The sequence below is a fragment of the Ranitomeya variabilis genome, chromosome 4 (genome assembly GCF_051348905.1).
Source record: "Ranitomeya variabilis isolate aRanVar5 chromosome 4, aRanVar5.hap1, whole genome shotgun sequence".
NCBI lineage: Eukaryota > Metazoa > Chordata > Amphibia > Anura > Dendrobatidae > Ranitomeya > Ranitomeya variabilis.
In genome coordinates this window covers 637,332,144-637,347,723 of record NC_135235.1, presented here as the reverse complement: position 1 = coordinate 637,347,723, position 15,580 = coordinate 637,332,144, and the positions used below count along the sequence as shown (strand labels likewise).

The 15,580-nt window shown below is 45.9% G+C and overlaps 1 protein-coding gene across 2 annotated transcripts in view; it reads right to left on the bottom strand.

Moving 5' to 3' along the window:
* LOC143767252 (uncharacterized) overlaps positions 1-15,580 on the bottom strand; it is a 329,672-nt gene that overhangs the window by 252,354 nt on the left and 61,738 nt on the right. Inside the window, exon 7 of one of the 2 annotated variants that reach the window (XM_077255456.1) lies at positions 9,557-12,207. The exons of the other annotated variant lie outside the window; for it this stretch is intronic. Coding sequence (XP_077111571.1) covers positions 11,009-12,207 — 1,199 coding nt within the window. The 3' untranslated portion in view covers positions 9,557-11,008. Of the gene's footprint in view, positions 1-9,556; positions 12,208-15,580 lie in introns of those variants that run through there. 2 annotated transcript variants of the gene reach the window in all.

The following is a 15,580-nucleotide window of genomic DNA, read 5'->3' as shown; positions in this document are numbered from 1 at the left end:
TGAGTGGTGGGGATGATAAAGGTATCCACCCCGTGAACCGTGACATATTAGTGGGATTCGTGACAGCGAAGAATTGGTTTTATTTATTTTTTACGCTGTTCATCATGTAGTATAAGTGATTAGGCAACTTTGTTCTTCGGGTCAGTGCGATTACACCGATACCAGAGGTTGAGACACAGGGGTCAGCGGGTGCTCTAGTCTGCTAGCAGAAACGACATGGACCAGGGATCATCCCACTGAACACCTGCTAACCTTTTACTGAGGGCATAATACTACTCAGACATCACAGGTAAAACAGTGTGGCAATACTTTATTGAACCACAAAACAGGAAAATAACATATAGAACAGTCCCAGCAAAATACCCAAGATGCCGACTACCCCACCTGTGGAACGCACATGAGGAGGTAAAAACAAACTTAGGAAGGTGATAATCCATTGAGGTACAAGGCCTGGTGACAGGAGGGTCACATCCTGGCTTCTCTGAACATCTCCATGGAGCCAGGTGACCGGAGGGTGACAATCAGGGGCGTAACGACCGCGGTCGCAGCGGTCGCCATTGCGACCGGGCCCCGCAGGTCAGGGGCCCCGGGCCGGCAGGTCAGGGCAGGGCCGGGCTGGACATCGGGCACTTCTGGCAAATGCCAGAAGAGCCGATGCCAGTAGTGGGCCGCTGCACTGTTCCTCCCGCCGCCGCCGCCGCATTTAACTATACCGGCGTCTATGACACCGGTATAGTTCAATGCAATGATGGAGGAGAGCGTCACCTGACGCTCCCTCTCCCATCATTCCCCGCTCTGCCTCTGACAGTACACTGCGGGTGCGCGATGATGTCATATCATCGCGCACCTGCAGTGTCCTGGGCAGACTGCAGCCACCAGGAGCAGCGCGGGCAAAAGGAAAGGTGAGGAGAGTTTTTTTTTTTCTTTTTCACCGGACTGTGGGGCCATTATCGGGGGGGGGGGGAGATGAGATGCGGGCTGTGCTCTATATACCCCTGTGCGGGCTCTGCTGTATATACCCCTGTGTGGGCTCTGCTGTATATACCCCTGTGCGGGCTGTGCTCTATATACCCATGTGCGGGCTGTGCTCTATATACCCCTGTGCTGGCTGTGCTCTATATACCCCTGTGCTGGCTGTGCTCTATATACCCCTGTGCTGGCTGTGCTGCATATACCCCTGTGCGGGCTCTGCTGTATATACCCCTGTGTGGGCTCTGCTGTATATACCCCTGTGTGGGCTCTGCTGTATATACCCCTGTGCGGGCTGTGCTCTATATACCCCTGTGCGGGCTGTGCTCTATATACCCCTGTGCGGGCTGTGCTCTATATACCCCTGTGCTGGCTGTGCTGCATATACCCCTGTGCGGGCTCTGCTGTATATATCCCTGTGCGGGCTGTGCTGTATATACCCCTGTGCGGGCTGTGCTCTATATACCCCTGTGCGGGCTGTGCTCTATATACCCCTGTGCGGGCTGTGCTCTATATACCCCTGTGCTGGCTGTGCTCTATATACCCCTGTGCCGGCTGTGCTGTATATACCCCTGTGCCGGCTGTGCTGTATATACCCCTGTGCGGGCTTTGCTGTATATACCCCTGTGCGGGCTGTGCTGTATATACCCCTGTGCGGGCTTTGCTGTATATACCCCTGTGCGGGCTGTGCTGTATATACCCCTGTGCGGGCTGTGCTGTATATACCCCTGTGCGGGCTGTGCTCTATATACCCCTGTGCTGGCTGTGCTGTATATACCCCTGTGCGGGCTGTGCTGTATATACCCCTGTGCGGGCTGTGCTGTATATACCCCTGTGCGGGCTGTGCTCTATATACCCCTGTGCGGGCTCTGCTGTATATACCACTGTGCGGGCTGTGCTGTATATACCCCTGTGCCGGCTGTGCTGTATATACCCCTGTGCCGGCTGTGCTGTATATACCCCTGTGCTGGCTGTGCTGTATTTACCCCTGTGCGGGCTGTGCTGTATATACCACTGTGCGGGCTGTGCTGTACATACCACTGTGCGGGCTGTGCTGTACATACCACTGTGCGGGCTGTGCTGTACATACCACTGTGCGGGCTGTGCTGGATATACCACTGTGCGGGCTGTGCTGGATATACCACTGTGCGGGCTGTGCTGGATATACCACTGTGCGGGCTGTGCTGGATATACCACTGTGCGGGCTGTGCTGGATATACCACTGTGCGGGCTGTGCTGGCACCCAACACCATGTTGCAGTGCAGGAGATTCCTGCAACAGTCCGAGGCGTATCTAGGGGAAGGGGGTGGGGGGGCGTCACGGAGGTAGGGGGGGGGGGCCCCATTTGGAAGTTCGCACCGGGGCCCATAACTTTGTAGTTACGCCACTGGTGACAATCATGGCTATCCCAAATGTATCAATGGTTCTCTGGTGACTGGTGGGTCCAAATCCTGACTACCCCAAACATATCCATGGTTCAGCGATGGTCATTGAAGCAGATCTGTATTCTTTCAGCCAGGGCAGTGGTCACTTAAGCAGGCATCCTGTAAAATGTCAAATCTGTTTCTCTTGTAATGGAGCCATGATCTGGCAGCTGTCCTGTAGAGTGTTTCTGGCTGTGGTTTTGTAAAGAGCCTCTGGTTCTTTGGATCTCTTGGCTCTCTGGCTGTCTTGGCTGTCTGGATGTATATTGTTAAAAGGCATATTTCACTTATAAAGCTCACAACTGTTGTCCTTTAAGCCAACATCCAGAGGTCAAGAGGAAGATATGATGAGGTTAATTTGCATACATCGCATACATCACGGTCTTCTAAAGATAAGACAATAAGTTGTAGGAGCTGATATAAGAGGCAAACATTAGCTATTCAAAATGATCAAAAATCAATGTTTAAAGACTAATATGACAACAGTGTATGGTTCTTGACCAACTCAAGAACAAACGCATAAATGCTAAACTCAATATATAGATAAATAGTCTATTCCTCCTGGTTTACAGAAAACAGACGTGTGGACAAATTAAGATAAATTGCTGTGTTGTCACACCAGATTTATATTTTTTTTTATGTTTGTCTGCTGTCACACACTGACATACACTTTTTATTACAAAAACTGCATTGCCATATTTTGAGAGCTATAATTTTTCCATAATTTTGCTGACAGTCATGTGAAGACTTGTTTTTTGCAGGATGAGTTGAGGTTTATTGGTCTAATTTTCAGACACATGACTTTTTTTAATCACTTTTTATTCTGATTTTTGGGAGACAGAATCAACAAACAACAATAAATCATATATTATTATTTTATTTTTTATATGCCTTACCGCAGTTTTATTCCTCGGGTCAGTACGATTACAGCGATACCTCTTTTTTATGTTTTAATGGTTTTACACAAAAACTATTTTTATTTTTCTGCCGACAGACCCGTATGGAGGCCTGTTTTTTGCAAGACAAGATGACGTTTTCAGCTGTACAATTTTTATGTAAACAGCTTTATTTATCGCATATTTTTCCATCTTTTGGCAAAAATTATGGAATCACTGGCCTTGGAGAATGTTCATTCAGTTGTTTAATTTTGTAGAAAAAAAGCGGATCACAGACATAGCACAAAACTAAAGTAATTTCAAATGGCAAATTTCTGGCTTTAAGAAACACTAAAAGAAATCAAGAACAAAAAATGTGGTAGTCAGTAATGGTTACTTTTTTAACCAAGCATAGGGAAAAAATTATGGAATCACTCAATTATGAGGAAAAAATTATGGAATCATGAAAAACAAACAAACAAAAACAACACTCCAAAACATCACTAGTATTTTGTTGAACCACCTCTGGCTTTTATAACAGCTTGCAGTCTCTGAGGCATGGACTTAATGAGTGTCAAACAGTACTCTTCATTAGTGTTGAGCGATACCGTCCGATACTTGAAAGTATCGGTATCGGAAAGTATCGGCCGATACCGGCAAAGTATCGGATCCAATCCGATACCGATACCCGATACCAATACAAGTCAATGGGACTCAAGTATCGGACGGTATTCCTGATGGTTCCCAGGGTCTGAAGGAGAGGAAACTCTCCTTCAGGCCCTGGGATCCATATTAATGTGTAAAAGAAAGAATTAAAATAAAAAATATTGCTATACTCACCTCTCCGACGCAGCCTGCACCTTACCGAGGGAAGCGGCAGCATTCTTTGTTTAAAATTCGCGCGTTTACTTCCTTACGTGAAGTCCCGGCTTGTGATTGGTCGCGTGCCGCCCATGTGGCGGCGACGCAACCAATCACAGCAAGCCGTGACGTAATTTCAGGTCATTCAGTATTTTAAAATTACGTTCCGGCTTTGTGATTGGCTGCGTCGCAGTCACATGGGCGACGCAACCAATCACAAGCCGGGACGTCACGGGAGGCTGGACACGCGCGCATTTTAAAATGCGCGCGTGTCCAGCCTCCCGGCTTGTGATTGGTTGACCGCGAGGCAACCAATCACAAGCCGGGACGTCACGGGAGGCTGGACACGCGCGCATTTTAAAATGCGCGCGTGTCCAGCCTCCCGTGACGTCCCGGCTTGTGATTGGTTGCCTCGCGGTCAACCAATCACAAGCCGGGAGGCTGGACACGCGCACATTTTAAAATGCGCGCGTGTCCAGCCTCCCGTGACGTCCCGGCTTGTGATTGGTTGCGTCGCCCATGTGACCGCGACGCAGCCAATCACAAAGCCGGAACGTAATTTTAAAATACTGAATGACCTGAAATTACGTCACGGCTTGCTGTGATTGGTTGTGTCGCCGCCACATGGGCGGCACGCGACCAATCACAAGCCGGGACTTCACATAAGGAAGTAAACGCGCGAATTTTAAACAAAGAACGCTGCCGCTTCCCTCGGTAAGGTGCAGGCTGCGTCGGAGAGGTGAGTATAGCAATATTTTTTATTTTAATTCTCTCTTTTACACATTTTTACATTAATGTTGTTTCGATACCGATACCCGATACCACAAAAGTATCGGATCTCGGTATCGGAATTCCGATACCCGCAAGTATCGGCCGATACCCGATACTTGCGGTATCGGAATGCTCAACACTACTCTTCATCAATCTGGCTCCAACTTTCTCTGATTGCTTTTGCCAGATCAGCTTTGCAGGTTGGAGCGTTGTCATGGACCATTTTCTTCAGCTTCCACCAAAGATTTTCAATTGGATTGAGATCCGGACTATTTGCACCCCGTGACATTGACCTTATGTGTCTTTTTTCAAAGAATGTTTACACAATTTTTGCTCTATGGCAGGATGCATTATCATCTTGAAAAATGATTTCATCATCTCCAAACATCCTTTCAATTGATCGAATAAGAAAAGTGTCCAAAATATCAACATAAACTTGTGCATTTATTGAAAATGTAATGACAGCCATCTCCCCAGTGCCTTTACAGGACATGCAGACCCATATCATCATTGACTGTGGAAATTTGCATGTTCACTTCAGGCAGTCATCTTTATAAATCTCATTGGAACAGCGCCAAACAAAAGTTCCAACATCATCACCTTGCCCAATGCAGATTCGCAATTCATCACTGAATATGACTTTCATCCAGTCATCCACAGTCGACGATTTCTTCTCCTTAGCTCATTGTAACCTTGTTTTTTTCTGTTTAGGTGTTAATGATAGCTTTCGTTTAGCTTTTCTGTATGTAAATCCCATTTCCTTTAGGCGGTTTCTCACAGTTCGGTCACAGACGTTGACTCCAGTTTCCACCCATTCCTTCCTCATTTGTTTTGTTGTGCATTTCCTGTTTTGGAGACATATTGCTTTAAGTTTCCGGTCTTGACGCTTTGATGTCTTCCTTGGACTACCAGTATGTTTGTCTTTAACAACCTTCCCATGTTTGTATTTGGTCCAGATTTTAGACACAGCTGACTGTGTGCAACCAGCATCTTTTGCAGCATTGCGTGATGATTTACCCTCTTTTAAGAGTTTGATAATCCTCTCCTTTGTTTCAATTGACATCTCTCGTGTTGGAGCCATGATTCATGTCAGTCCACTTGGTGCAACAGCTCTCTAAGGTGTGATCACTCCTTTTTAGATGCAGACTAATGAGATCTAATTTGATGCAGGTGTTATTTTTGGGTATGAAAATTTACAGGGTGATTCCATAATTTTTTCCTCAGAATTGAGTGATTCCAGAATTTTTTCCCTATGCTTGATTAAAAAAAGTAACTATTACTAACTACCACATTTTTTGTTCTTGATTTCTTTTAGTGTTTCTTAAAGCCAGAAAGTTGCCATTTGAAATTACTTTAGTTTTGTGCCAAGTCTGTGATTTTTTTTTCTACAAAATGAAACAACTGAATGAACATCCTCCAAGGCGGTGATTCCATAATTTTTGACAGGGGTTGTAGTACAGACCATTTGCTAACCCCCCTCTAAGCTGAGAATCAGGAGCTAAGGTGCCAGGATTGACACCTACCTCCAGAAAAAGCCCCTTTGGGCTTACAATACCCGTATATTCAGTTCCACCCTTTTGTCAACTAAAAGTACCTCTACTGCCTTATTGATTTCCCTTGTTGATTATTTATTTCTCTCGCACTCTACATGAGTTTTTAGATGATGAAGAAATGATTCCCAGGTATAACATTTCCCACATTCTTAACATTATCCCCTTTCTGCCATTGGACGTACTATTCCGTCCATGTGGGGTGGGCCCTAATTCCCAAGGACGGAATAGTACGTCCAGCACGATCGGCCGTGCTCACGGGGGGAGCGCGGCCGATCGCGGCCGGGTGTCAGCTGCCTATCGCAGCTGACATCCGGCACTATGTGCCAGGAGCGGTCACAGACCGCCCCTGGCACATTAACCCCTGGCACACCGCGATCAAACATGATCGCAGTGTGCCAGCGGTATAGGGAAGCATCACGCAGGGAGAGACCCCCGGAGAAACGCGATGTGATCACGTTGCTGTGAGGGTCTCTTACCTCCTATCCCTGCAGGCCCCGGAACCAAAATGGACGCGGGGCTGCATCCGGGTCCTGCAGGGATTACTTCCGGGTGCCGTGCAGGCGCTGGTAAGCCTGCACGGCTGTATGTCAGATCGGTGATCTGACAGAGTGCTGTGCAAACTGTCAGATCATCGATCTGTGATGTCCCCCCCTGGGACAAAGTAAAAAAAAAAATTCCCACGTGTTATTTGTTCTATAAAATAGTTTTTATCGTATAAAAGCGCCAAGACATAAAAAAATGATATAAATGAGGTATCGCTGTAATCGTACTGACCCGAAGAATAAAACTGCTTTATCAATTTTACCAAACGCGGAACGGTATAAACGCCTCCCCCAAAAGAAATTCATGAATAGCTGGTTTTTGGTCATTCTGCCTCACAAAAATCGGAATAAAAAGCGATCAAAAAATCTCCCGTGCCCGAGCATGTTACCAATAAAAACGTCAACTCCTCACGCAAAAAACAAGACCTCACATGACTCTGTGGACTAAATATGGAAAAATTATAGCTCTCAAAATGTGGTAATGCAAAAAACATTTTTTTGCAATAAAAAGCGTCTTTCAGTGTGTGACGGCTGCCAATCATAAAAATCCGCTAAAAAAACCCGCTATAAAAGTAAATCAAACCCCCCCTTCATCACCCACTTAATTAGGGACAAATTCAAAAATGTAAAAAATTTATTTATTTCCATTTTCCCATTAGGGTTAGGGCTAGGGTTAGGATTAGGGTTGGGGCTAGGGTTAAGGCTACAGTTAGGTTTGGGGCTAAAGTTTGGGTTTGGATTACTTTTACGGTTGGGAATAGGGTTGGGATTAGGGTTAGGGGTGTGTCTGGGTTAGAGGTGTGGTTAGGGTTACCGTTGGGATTAGGGTTAGGGGTGTGTTTGGATTAGGGTTTCAGTTATAATTGGGGGGTTTTCACTGTTTAGGCACATCAGGGGCTCTCCAAACGCGACATGGCGTCCGATCTCAATTTCAGCCAATTCTGCGTTGAAAAAGTAAAACAGTGCTCCTTCCCTTCCGAGCTCTCCCGTGCACCCAAACAGGGGTATCAGCGTACTCGGAACACATTGGAGAACAACTTTTGGGGTCCAATTTGTCCTGTTACCCTTGGGAAAATACAAAACTGGGGGCTAAAAATAATTTTTGTGGAAAAAAAAATTTTTTTTTTATTTGCACGGCTCTGCGTTATAAACTGTAGTGAAACACTTGGGGGTTCAAAGCTCTCACAACACTTCTAGATGAGTTCCTTAGGGGGTCTACTTTCCAAAATGGTGTCACGTGGTTTTTTTTTTATTGTTTAGGTACATTAGGGGCTCTGCAAACGCAATGTGACGCCTGCATACCATTCCATCTAAGTCTGCATTCCAAATGGCGCTCCATCCCTTCTGAGCCCTCCCATGCGCCCAAACGGTGTTTCCCCCCCACATATGGGGTATCAGCGTACTCAGGACAAATTGGACAACAACTTTTGGGGTCCAATTTCTCCTGTTACCCTCGGGAAAATACAAAACTGGGGGCTAAAAAATATTTTTTGGGGGAAATTTTTATTTTTTTATTTTCACGGCTCTGCGTTATAAACTGTAGTTAAACACTTGAGGGTATGTGCACACGTTCAGGATTTCTTGCAGAAATTTCCTGAAGAAAACCGGAAATTTTCTGCAAGAAATCCGCATTTTTTTTTTTGCGTTTTTTTTCCGTTTTTTTTGCTTTTTTTAACATTCTGCAAGCGTAATTAGCTTGCAGAATGCTAAAGTTTTCCAAGCGATCTGTAGCATCGCTTGGAAAACTGACTGACAAGTTGGTCACACTTGTCAAACATAGCGTTTGACAAGTGTGACCAACTTGTTACTATAGATGCTGCTTTTGCAGCATCTATAGTAAAAGATAGAACGTTTAAAAATAATAAAAAAAATAAAAAAAATGCTTATACTCACCCGCAGACATCAGATCTCCTCACCGGCGTCCATTCCTATAGCTGATGTGTGCGCGCAGGGCCTTCCATGACGTCACGGTCACGTGAGCGGTCTCGACCAATCACAGGACAGTGACGTCATTCGGCAAGGTCCTTCTCCGCACACCAGCTACAGGAACCAGCCAGCGTGCAGCACAGAGGCGGGAACACTGCGCTGGACATCGAGGGTGAGTATAGGACTGTTTTTTATTTTATTTCTTATTTTTTGACCACTTATATGGTGCCCAGTGCGTGGAGGAGAGTTTCCTCTCCTCCACCCTGGGTACCAACCGCACATAATCTGCTTACTTCCCGCATGGTGTGCACAGCCCCGTGCGGGAAGTAAGCAGATCAATGGACCCCTAGGTGTGCGGAATCCCCGCAATTCCGCATTTTTAATGAACATGTTGCTTTTTTTTCCGCTATGCGATTTTTTCGCGGAAAAAATCGCAACATTTGCACAAAAAATGCGGAATACCTTGTAAATAATAGGAGGCATATGTTAGCGTTTTTTTCGCGTTTTTATCACGTTTTTATAGCGAAAAAACGCGAAAAAAACGCTAAAAATCCTGAACGTGTGCACATGGCCTGAGGGTTCAAAACTCTCACAACACATCTAGATGAGTTCCTTAGGGGGTCTACTTTCCAAAATGGTGTCACTTGTGGTTTTTTTTACTGTTTAGGTACATTAGGGGCTCTGCAAACGCAATGTGACGCCTGCAGACCATTCCATCTAAGTCTGCATTCCAAATTGCGCTCCATCCCTTCCGAGCCCTCCCATGCGCCCAAACAGTGGTTCCCCCCACATATGGGGTATCAGCGTACTCAGGACAAATTGGACAACAACTTTTGGGGTCAAATTTCTCCTGTTACCCTCGGGAAAATACAAACCTGGGGGCTAAAAAATAATTTTTGTGGGAAAAAATTTTTGTTTTATTTTTACGGCTCTGCATTATAAACTTCTGTGAAGCACTTGGTGAGTCAACGTGCTCACCACACCTCTAGATAAGCTCCGTAGGGGGTCTAATTTCCAATATGGTGTCACTTGTGGGGGGTTTCAATGTTTAGGCACATCAGTGGCTCTCCAAACGCAACATGGCGTCCCATCTCAATTCCTGTCAATTTTGCAGTGAAAAGTCAAACGGCGCTCCTTCCCTTCCGAGCTCTCCCATGCGCCCAAACAGTGGTTTACCCCCACATATGGGGTATCGGCGTACTCAGGACAAATTGTACAACATCTTTTGGGGTCCATTTTCTCCTGTTACCCTTGGTAAAATAAAACAAATTGGAGCTGAAGTAAATTTTGTGTGAAAAAAAGTTAAATGTTCATTTATATTTAAACATTCCAAAAATTCCTGTGAAACACCTGAAGGGTTAATAAACTTCTTGAATGTGGTTTTGAGCACCTTGAGGGGTGCAGTTTTTAGAATGGTGTCACACTTGGGTATTTTCTATCATATAGACCCCTCAAAATGACTTCAAATGAGATGTGGTCCCTAAAAAAAAATGGTGTTGTAAAAATGAGAAATTGCTGGTCAACTTTTAACCCTTATAACTCCCTAACAAAAAAAAATTTTGGTTCCAAAATTGTGCTGATGTCAAGTAGACATGTGGGAAATGTTACTTATTAAGTATTTTGTGTGACATATCACTGTGATTTAATTGCATAAAATTTCAAAGTTGGAAAATTGCGAAATTTTCAAAATTTTCACCAAATTTTCATTTTTTCACAAATAAACACAGGTAATATCAAAGAAATGTTACCACTATCATGAAGTACAATATGTCACGAGAAAACAGTGTCAGAATCACCGGGATCCGTTGAAGCGTTCCAGAGTTATAACCTCATAAAGGTACAGTGGTCAGAATTGTAAAAATTGGCCTGGTCATTAACGTGCAAACCACCCTTGGGGGTGAAGGGGTTAAAAATGGTTTCTACCCTGTATGAGTTCTCTGATGTGCAACAAGTTTTGAACTCGAACTATAACATTTCCCACATTCTGGACATGAATATGGCTTTTCTCCTGTGTGAATTCTTTGATGTTTAAGAAGATCTGGTTTCTGGATAAAACGTTTCCCACATTCTGGACATGAATATGGCTTCTATCCTGTGTGAATTCTCTGATGTTTAAGAAGATCTGATTTGTAATTAAAACTTTTTCCGCATTCTTGACATAAATGTGGCTTCAGCCCTGTATGATTTCTCTGATGTACGTGGAAATGTGATTTTTGGTTAAAACATTTCCCACAATCTGAACATGAAAATAGCTTTTCTCCTGTGTGAGTTCGCTGATGCATAAGGAAATGTGCTTTCTGGTTGAACCATTTGCCACATTCTGGACATGAATATGGCTTCTCTCCGGTGTGGATTCTTTGATGTTTAAGAAGATGTGATCTTTGGATAAAACATTTCCCACATTCTGGACATGGATATGGTTTCTCTCCTGTGTGAATTCTTTGATGTTTAATAAGATCTTGTACTTGGATAAAACATTTCCCACATTCTGGACATGAATATGGCTTCTCTCCTGTGTGACTTTTTTGGTGTTTAAGAAGATCTGATTTGTAGTTAAAACTTTTCCCGCATTCTTGACATAAATGCGGCTTCACCCCTGTGTGAGTTCTCTGATGTATACGGAAATGTGATTTCTGGTTAAAGGATTTCCCACATTCTGAACATGAAAATAGCTTTTCCCCTGTGTGAATTCGATGATGCATAAGGAAATGTGATTTCTGGTTGAAACATTTTTCACAATCAGGACATGAATATGGCTTCTCTCCTGTGTGAATTCTTTGATGTTTAATAAGATCTGGTTTCTGGATAAAACCTTTTCCACATTCTGCACAGGAGTACGGCTTCTCCCCTGTGTGACTTCTGTAATGTGTAATCAAATTTGACTTATGGTTAAAACATTTCCCACATTCTGAACATGAAAATGGCTTTTCTCCTGTGTGAATTCGCTGATGTATAAGGAAATGTGATTTCTGGTTGAAGCATTTCCCACATTCTGAACATGAAAATGGCTTTTCTCCTGTGTGAATTCTCTCATGTGCAAGCAACTTAGATTTATGTTTAAAATATTTCCTACATTCTGAACAGGAAAATGGTTTATTCACTGTGGGAATTATTTGATGTTCAACATTACTTTTGCCGCTTTGATTTTGCTTAACAGTCTGTGATGAATCCAAATAGGTGACTGATTCAAAAGGCTCCGATGATTCATTTTTGCTATGAAGGGCTGGAGATATAGCTGGAATAATGGCATGCTCTTCATAGATATCCGGTTTGCCACCAGAGTCATCTGCCAAGAATAAAACTGATTTTATTATTTTTCAATATCAATGCCAATAATTTCTATATACATAGTTCTATACAAATCAAAGTATAATGAAACTATGACCTAAGACAGTGGTGAGCCACCTGTTCACAAATCCCATTGCAATGAACCTCTAAAGTACAATCGACAAACATAATACGCAAACGTAGAACATTTTTGAAGCAATAAAGGGACGATTAAAAGTAAGCTTTATTACTTTACAATCGATAGCAACAGATAAAAATATCCACCATAAAAACATGTAAGATTCTTAAAGCGGTATTCCCAGATCTGATCATCTATCCCAATATGTAGTAGGTGTAATAATAATAATAGGAAATATGTCCAATTAGAAATGTAGTATATAGTTCTTCTTACTCGCTATGTTGCTCATCCCATGTGCAGGGCATTGCATTAGCTTATGTGTCCATGGTTACTACCACTCATATGGTGACTGTTAGTTGCTAGTCATCATAACCATGGATACCTAAGCTACTGCAATTCCCTGGACATGGGGTAAGCAACATAGAGAATCAGGAAAACTATACCACATTTCTAATTGGAGGTATTTGCTATTATTACACATACTATATTTTGGGATAGGAACTTGGAAATAAGAGTACCTCCTTAAAGCCTCCTTCACACGTTAGTGTCTCCGGTATGTGGTGACAGTTTTCATACGTATCGGAGACACTTAAACACGTAGACCCATTTAAGTGAATGGATCTGCACATATCAGTGTGTTTCCACGGACCATGTGTCTGTGGGAAAGGCACGCTGACATAACTGTATTTTAGCAGCAGCATGGGCCGCAAAACATCTAGCACACGTGCACACTGATGACATCCGTGTGTCATCAGTGTGACACCTACCGGCGCCTGGGAATCAGCGGTACTGTTCGCACTGATCCCCAGCGCTGGGTGTTGAAGACAGCTCACATCATTATACCCTGCTCTGCCTGTAATCAGTGTGAGCAGAGGACAATGTTGAGAGTTGTATTCAGCCCCCGCGGTCTACATAGAGTAAAATGAACTATAAAATGAAAAATCATATTATACTCACCTTAATCCAGTGAAGCCATTGTCCCTTGTAAAGAAACAAACAAACAAACAAAAAAAAAAAACAATATCACATCGCCTGTCCAAAGCTGAAAGAATCCAAAGTGTCCCACGCTATAATCCATCTGTGCAACCTTTGCTCATCAGCATGAGTGGTGACCCGAGGCGACCGCTCACGTTGAAAAACTAGGGAGAATGACTCGTTGCACCCAGATTTCTCACGGTGAACTGTGATGATCTCACTGAGCTCAGCACAGTTCATGGGCCCGCTCTGGCTGCAGGGAGTCATTTTTCCCAGCTCTTCAGCGGGAGTGGTTGCCCCATAAGGGTATAAACACATGTTGCAGATTTGCCTGTAGAATTTTCTGTGCAGATTCTTCCCTCTCTTGCCAAAAAACGCAGGTGCGGATTTGATGATTTTTTTCATGCGGATTTGTATGCGTTTTTGAAAGCCAAATAAAGATCTATTATTGAACAAAAAAAAAAAAAAAAGAATTGTGATGTAATTTCTTGTCCAACCTCTTCATTTACATACTCCATTGAAGAATAATGTTTACACACACAGATAGATCTATAGATAGATAGATGATACCAAGCCCCGATGTTTAGTAATAAGCATAATAAAATGGTACATAAAGAGTTAAATAAAGACACACACATACACAAAATCTGTGTTGGCCAGGGTCACAATAGCGAGAAACTCACACGAGTCTCGCACCTCAATACCCAACACTGCCGCCGGAGCGTTCAGCTACATAGAAATACATGCAGCCACACACTCCTGTCCCAAGTGTAACACACCAGATTAACCCCTCACCCAGAATACACCAGGGGTTAAAGTGGCCTAGGCCAGATTATACCCCTCCAGGTCAGAATATACCCCAGCTGCTGTAAATCAGATTTTTTAGGCTTTTGAGAAGCATTGAGTGATATACTCAATAACAGGGCCCCAGGCAGCACACCGGGTCCCAGGCAGCACACGGAGGGCAGAGACAGCGAACGGGGTCCCAGGCAGCACACGAGGCCCCAGGCAGCACACGGGGTCCCAGGCAGAACACAGGGCCCTAGGTAGCACATGAGGGTGCAGAGACAGCGAACGGAATCCCAGGCAGCACCCGGGGCCCCAGGCAGCACACGGAGGGCAGAGACAGCGAACGGGGTCCCAGGCAGCACACGAGGCCCCAGGCAGCACACGGGGCTCCAAGCAGTGCACAGGGCCCCAGGCAGCACACAGGGGCCTCAGGCAACGCACAGGTCGCCAGGCAGAGTACAGTGGCCCCAGGTAGCATACAGGGGCCCCTGGCAGCGCACCGAGCCCCAGGCAGCAAACAGAGACCCCAGGAAGCGCACAGGGCCCCAGGCAGCATACAAGGGCCCCAGGCAGCATACGGGGGCCCCAGGCAGCACACGGGGGCCCCAGGCAGCACACGGGGGCCCCAGGCAGCACACGGGGGCCCCAGGCAGCACACGGGGGCCCCAGGCAGCACACAGGACCCAAGGAAGCACACAGGACCCCAGGCAGCACACAGTGTTCCAGGCAGCACATGGGGGGCAGAGACAGCAAACGGGGTCCCAGGCAGCACCCGGGGCTCCAGGCACCACACAGGGCCCCAGGAAGCACACAGGGGCCCCAGGCAGCGCACAGGGCCCCAGGCAGCACACAGGGACCCCAGGCAGCACACAGGGGCCCCAGTCAGTGCACAGAGGGGCAGAGACAGGGCATGGGACCCCAGACAGCACACAGGGGACAGAGACAGTGCGCAAGGGGGGGAGCCAGCGCGCAGGGCCCCTGCGCGCTGTCTCTGCCTCATGCGCTGTCTGGGACCCCCTGTGTGCTGTCTGAGGCCCCGTTCTTGAGTATATCACTCAATCCTGTGCGATATCTGGAGTCCGTGTGCTGCCTGGGACCCCGTTTGCTGTCTCTGCCCCCCATGTGCTGCCTGAGGCCACTGTGTACTGCCTGGGGCCCCCGTGTGCTGCGTGGGGCCCTGTATACTGCCAGGGGCCCCTGTATGCTGCCTGGAGCCCTGTGCGCTTCCTGGGGCCTCTGTGTGCTCCCTGGGGCTCCGTGCGCTGCCTGGGGCCACTGTGCGCTGCCTGGCGATCTGTGCATTGTCTGAGGCCCCTGTGTGCTGCCTGGGGCCCTGTGCACTGCTAGGAGCCCCGTGTACTGCCTGGGACCCCATTCGCTGTCTCTGCCCCCCATGTGCTACCTGGGGTCCTGTGCACTGCCTGGGTCCTCCGTGTGAAGCCTGGGGCCCCGCGTACTCCCGGGGGCCCCTGTATGTTGCCCGGGTACA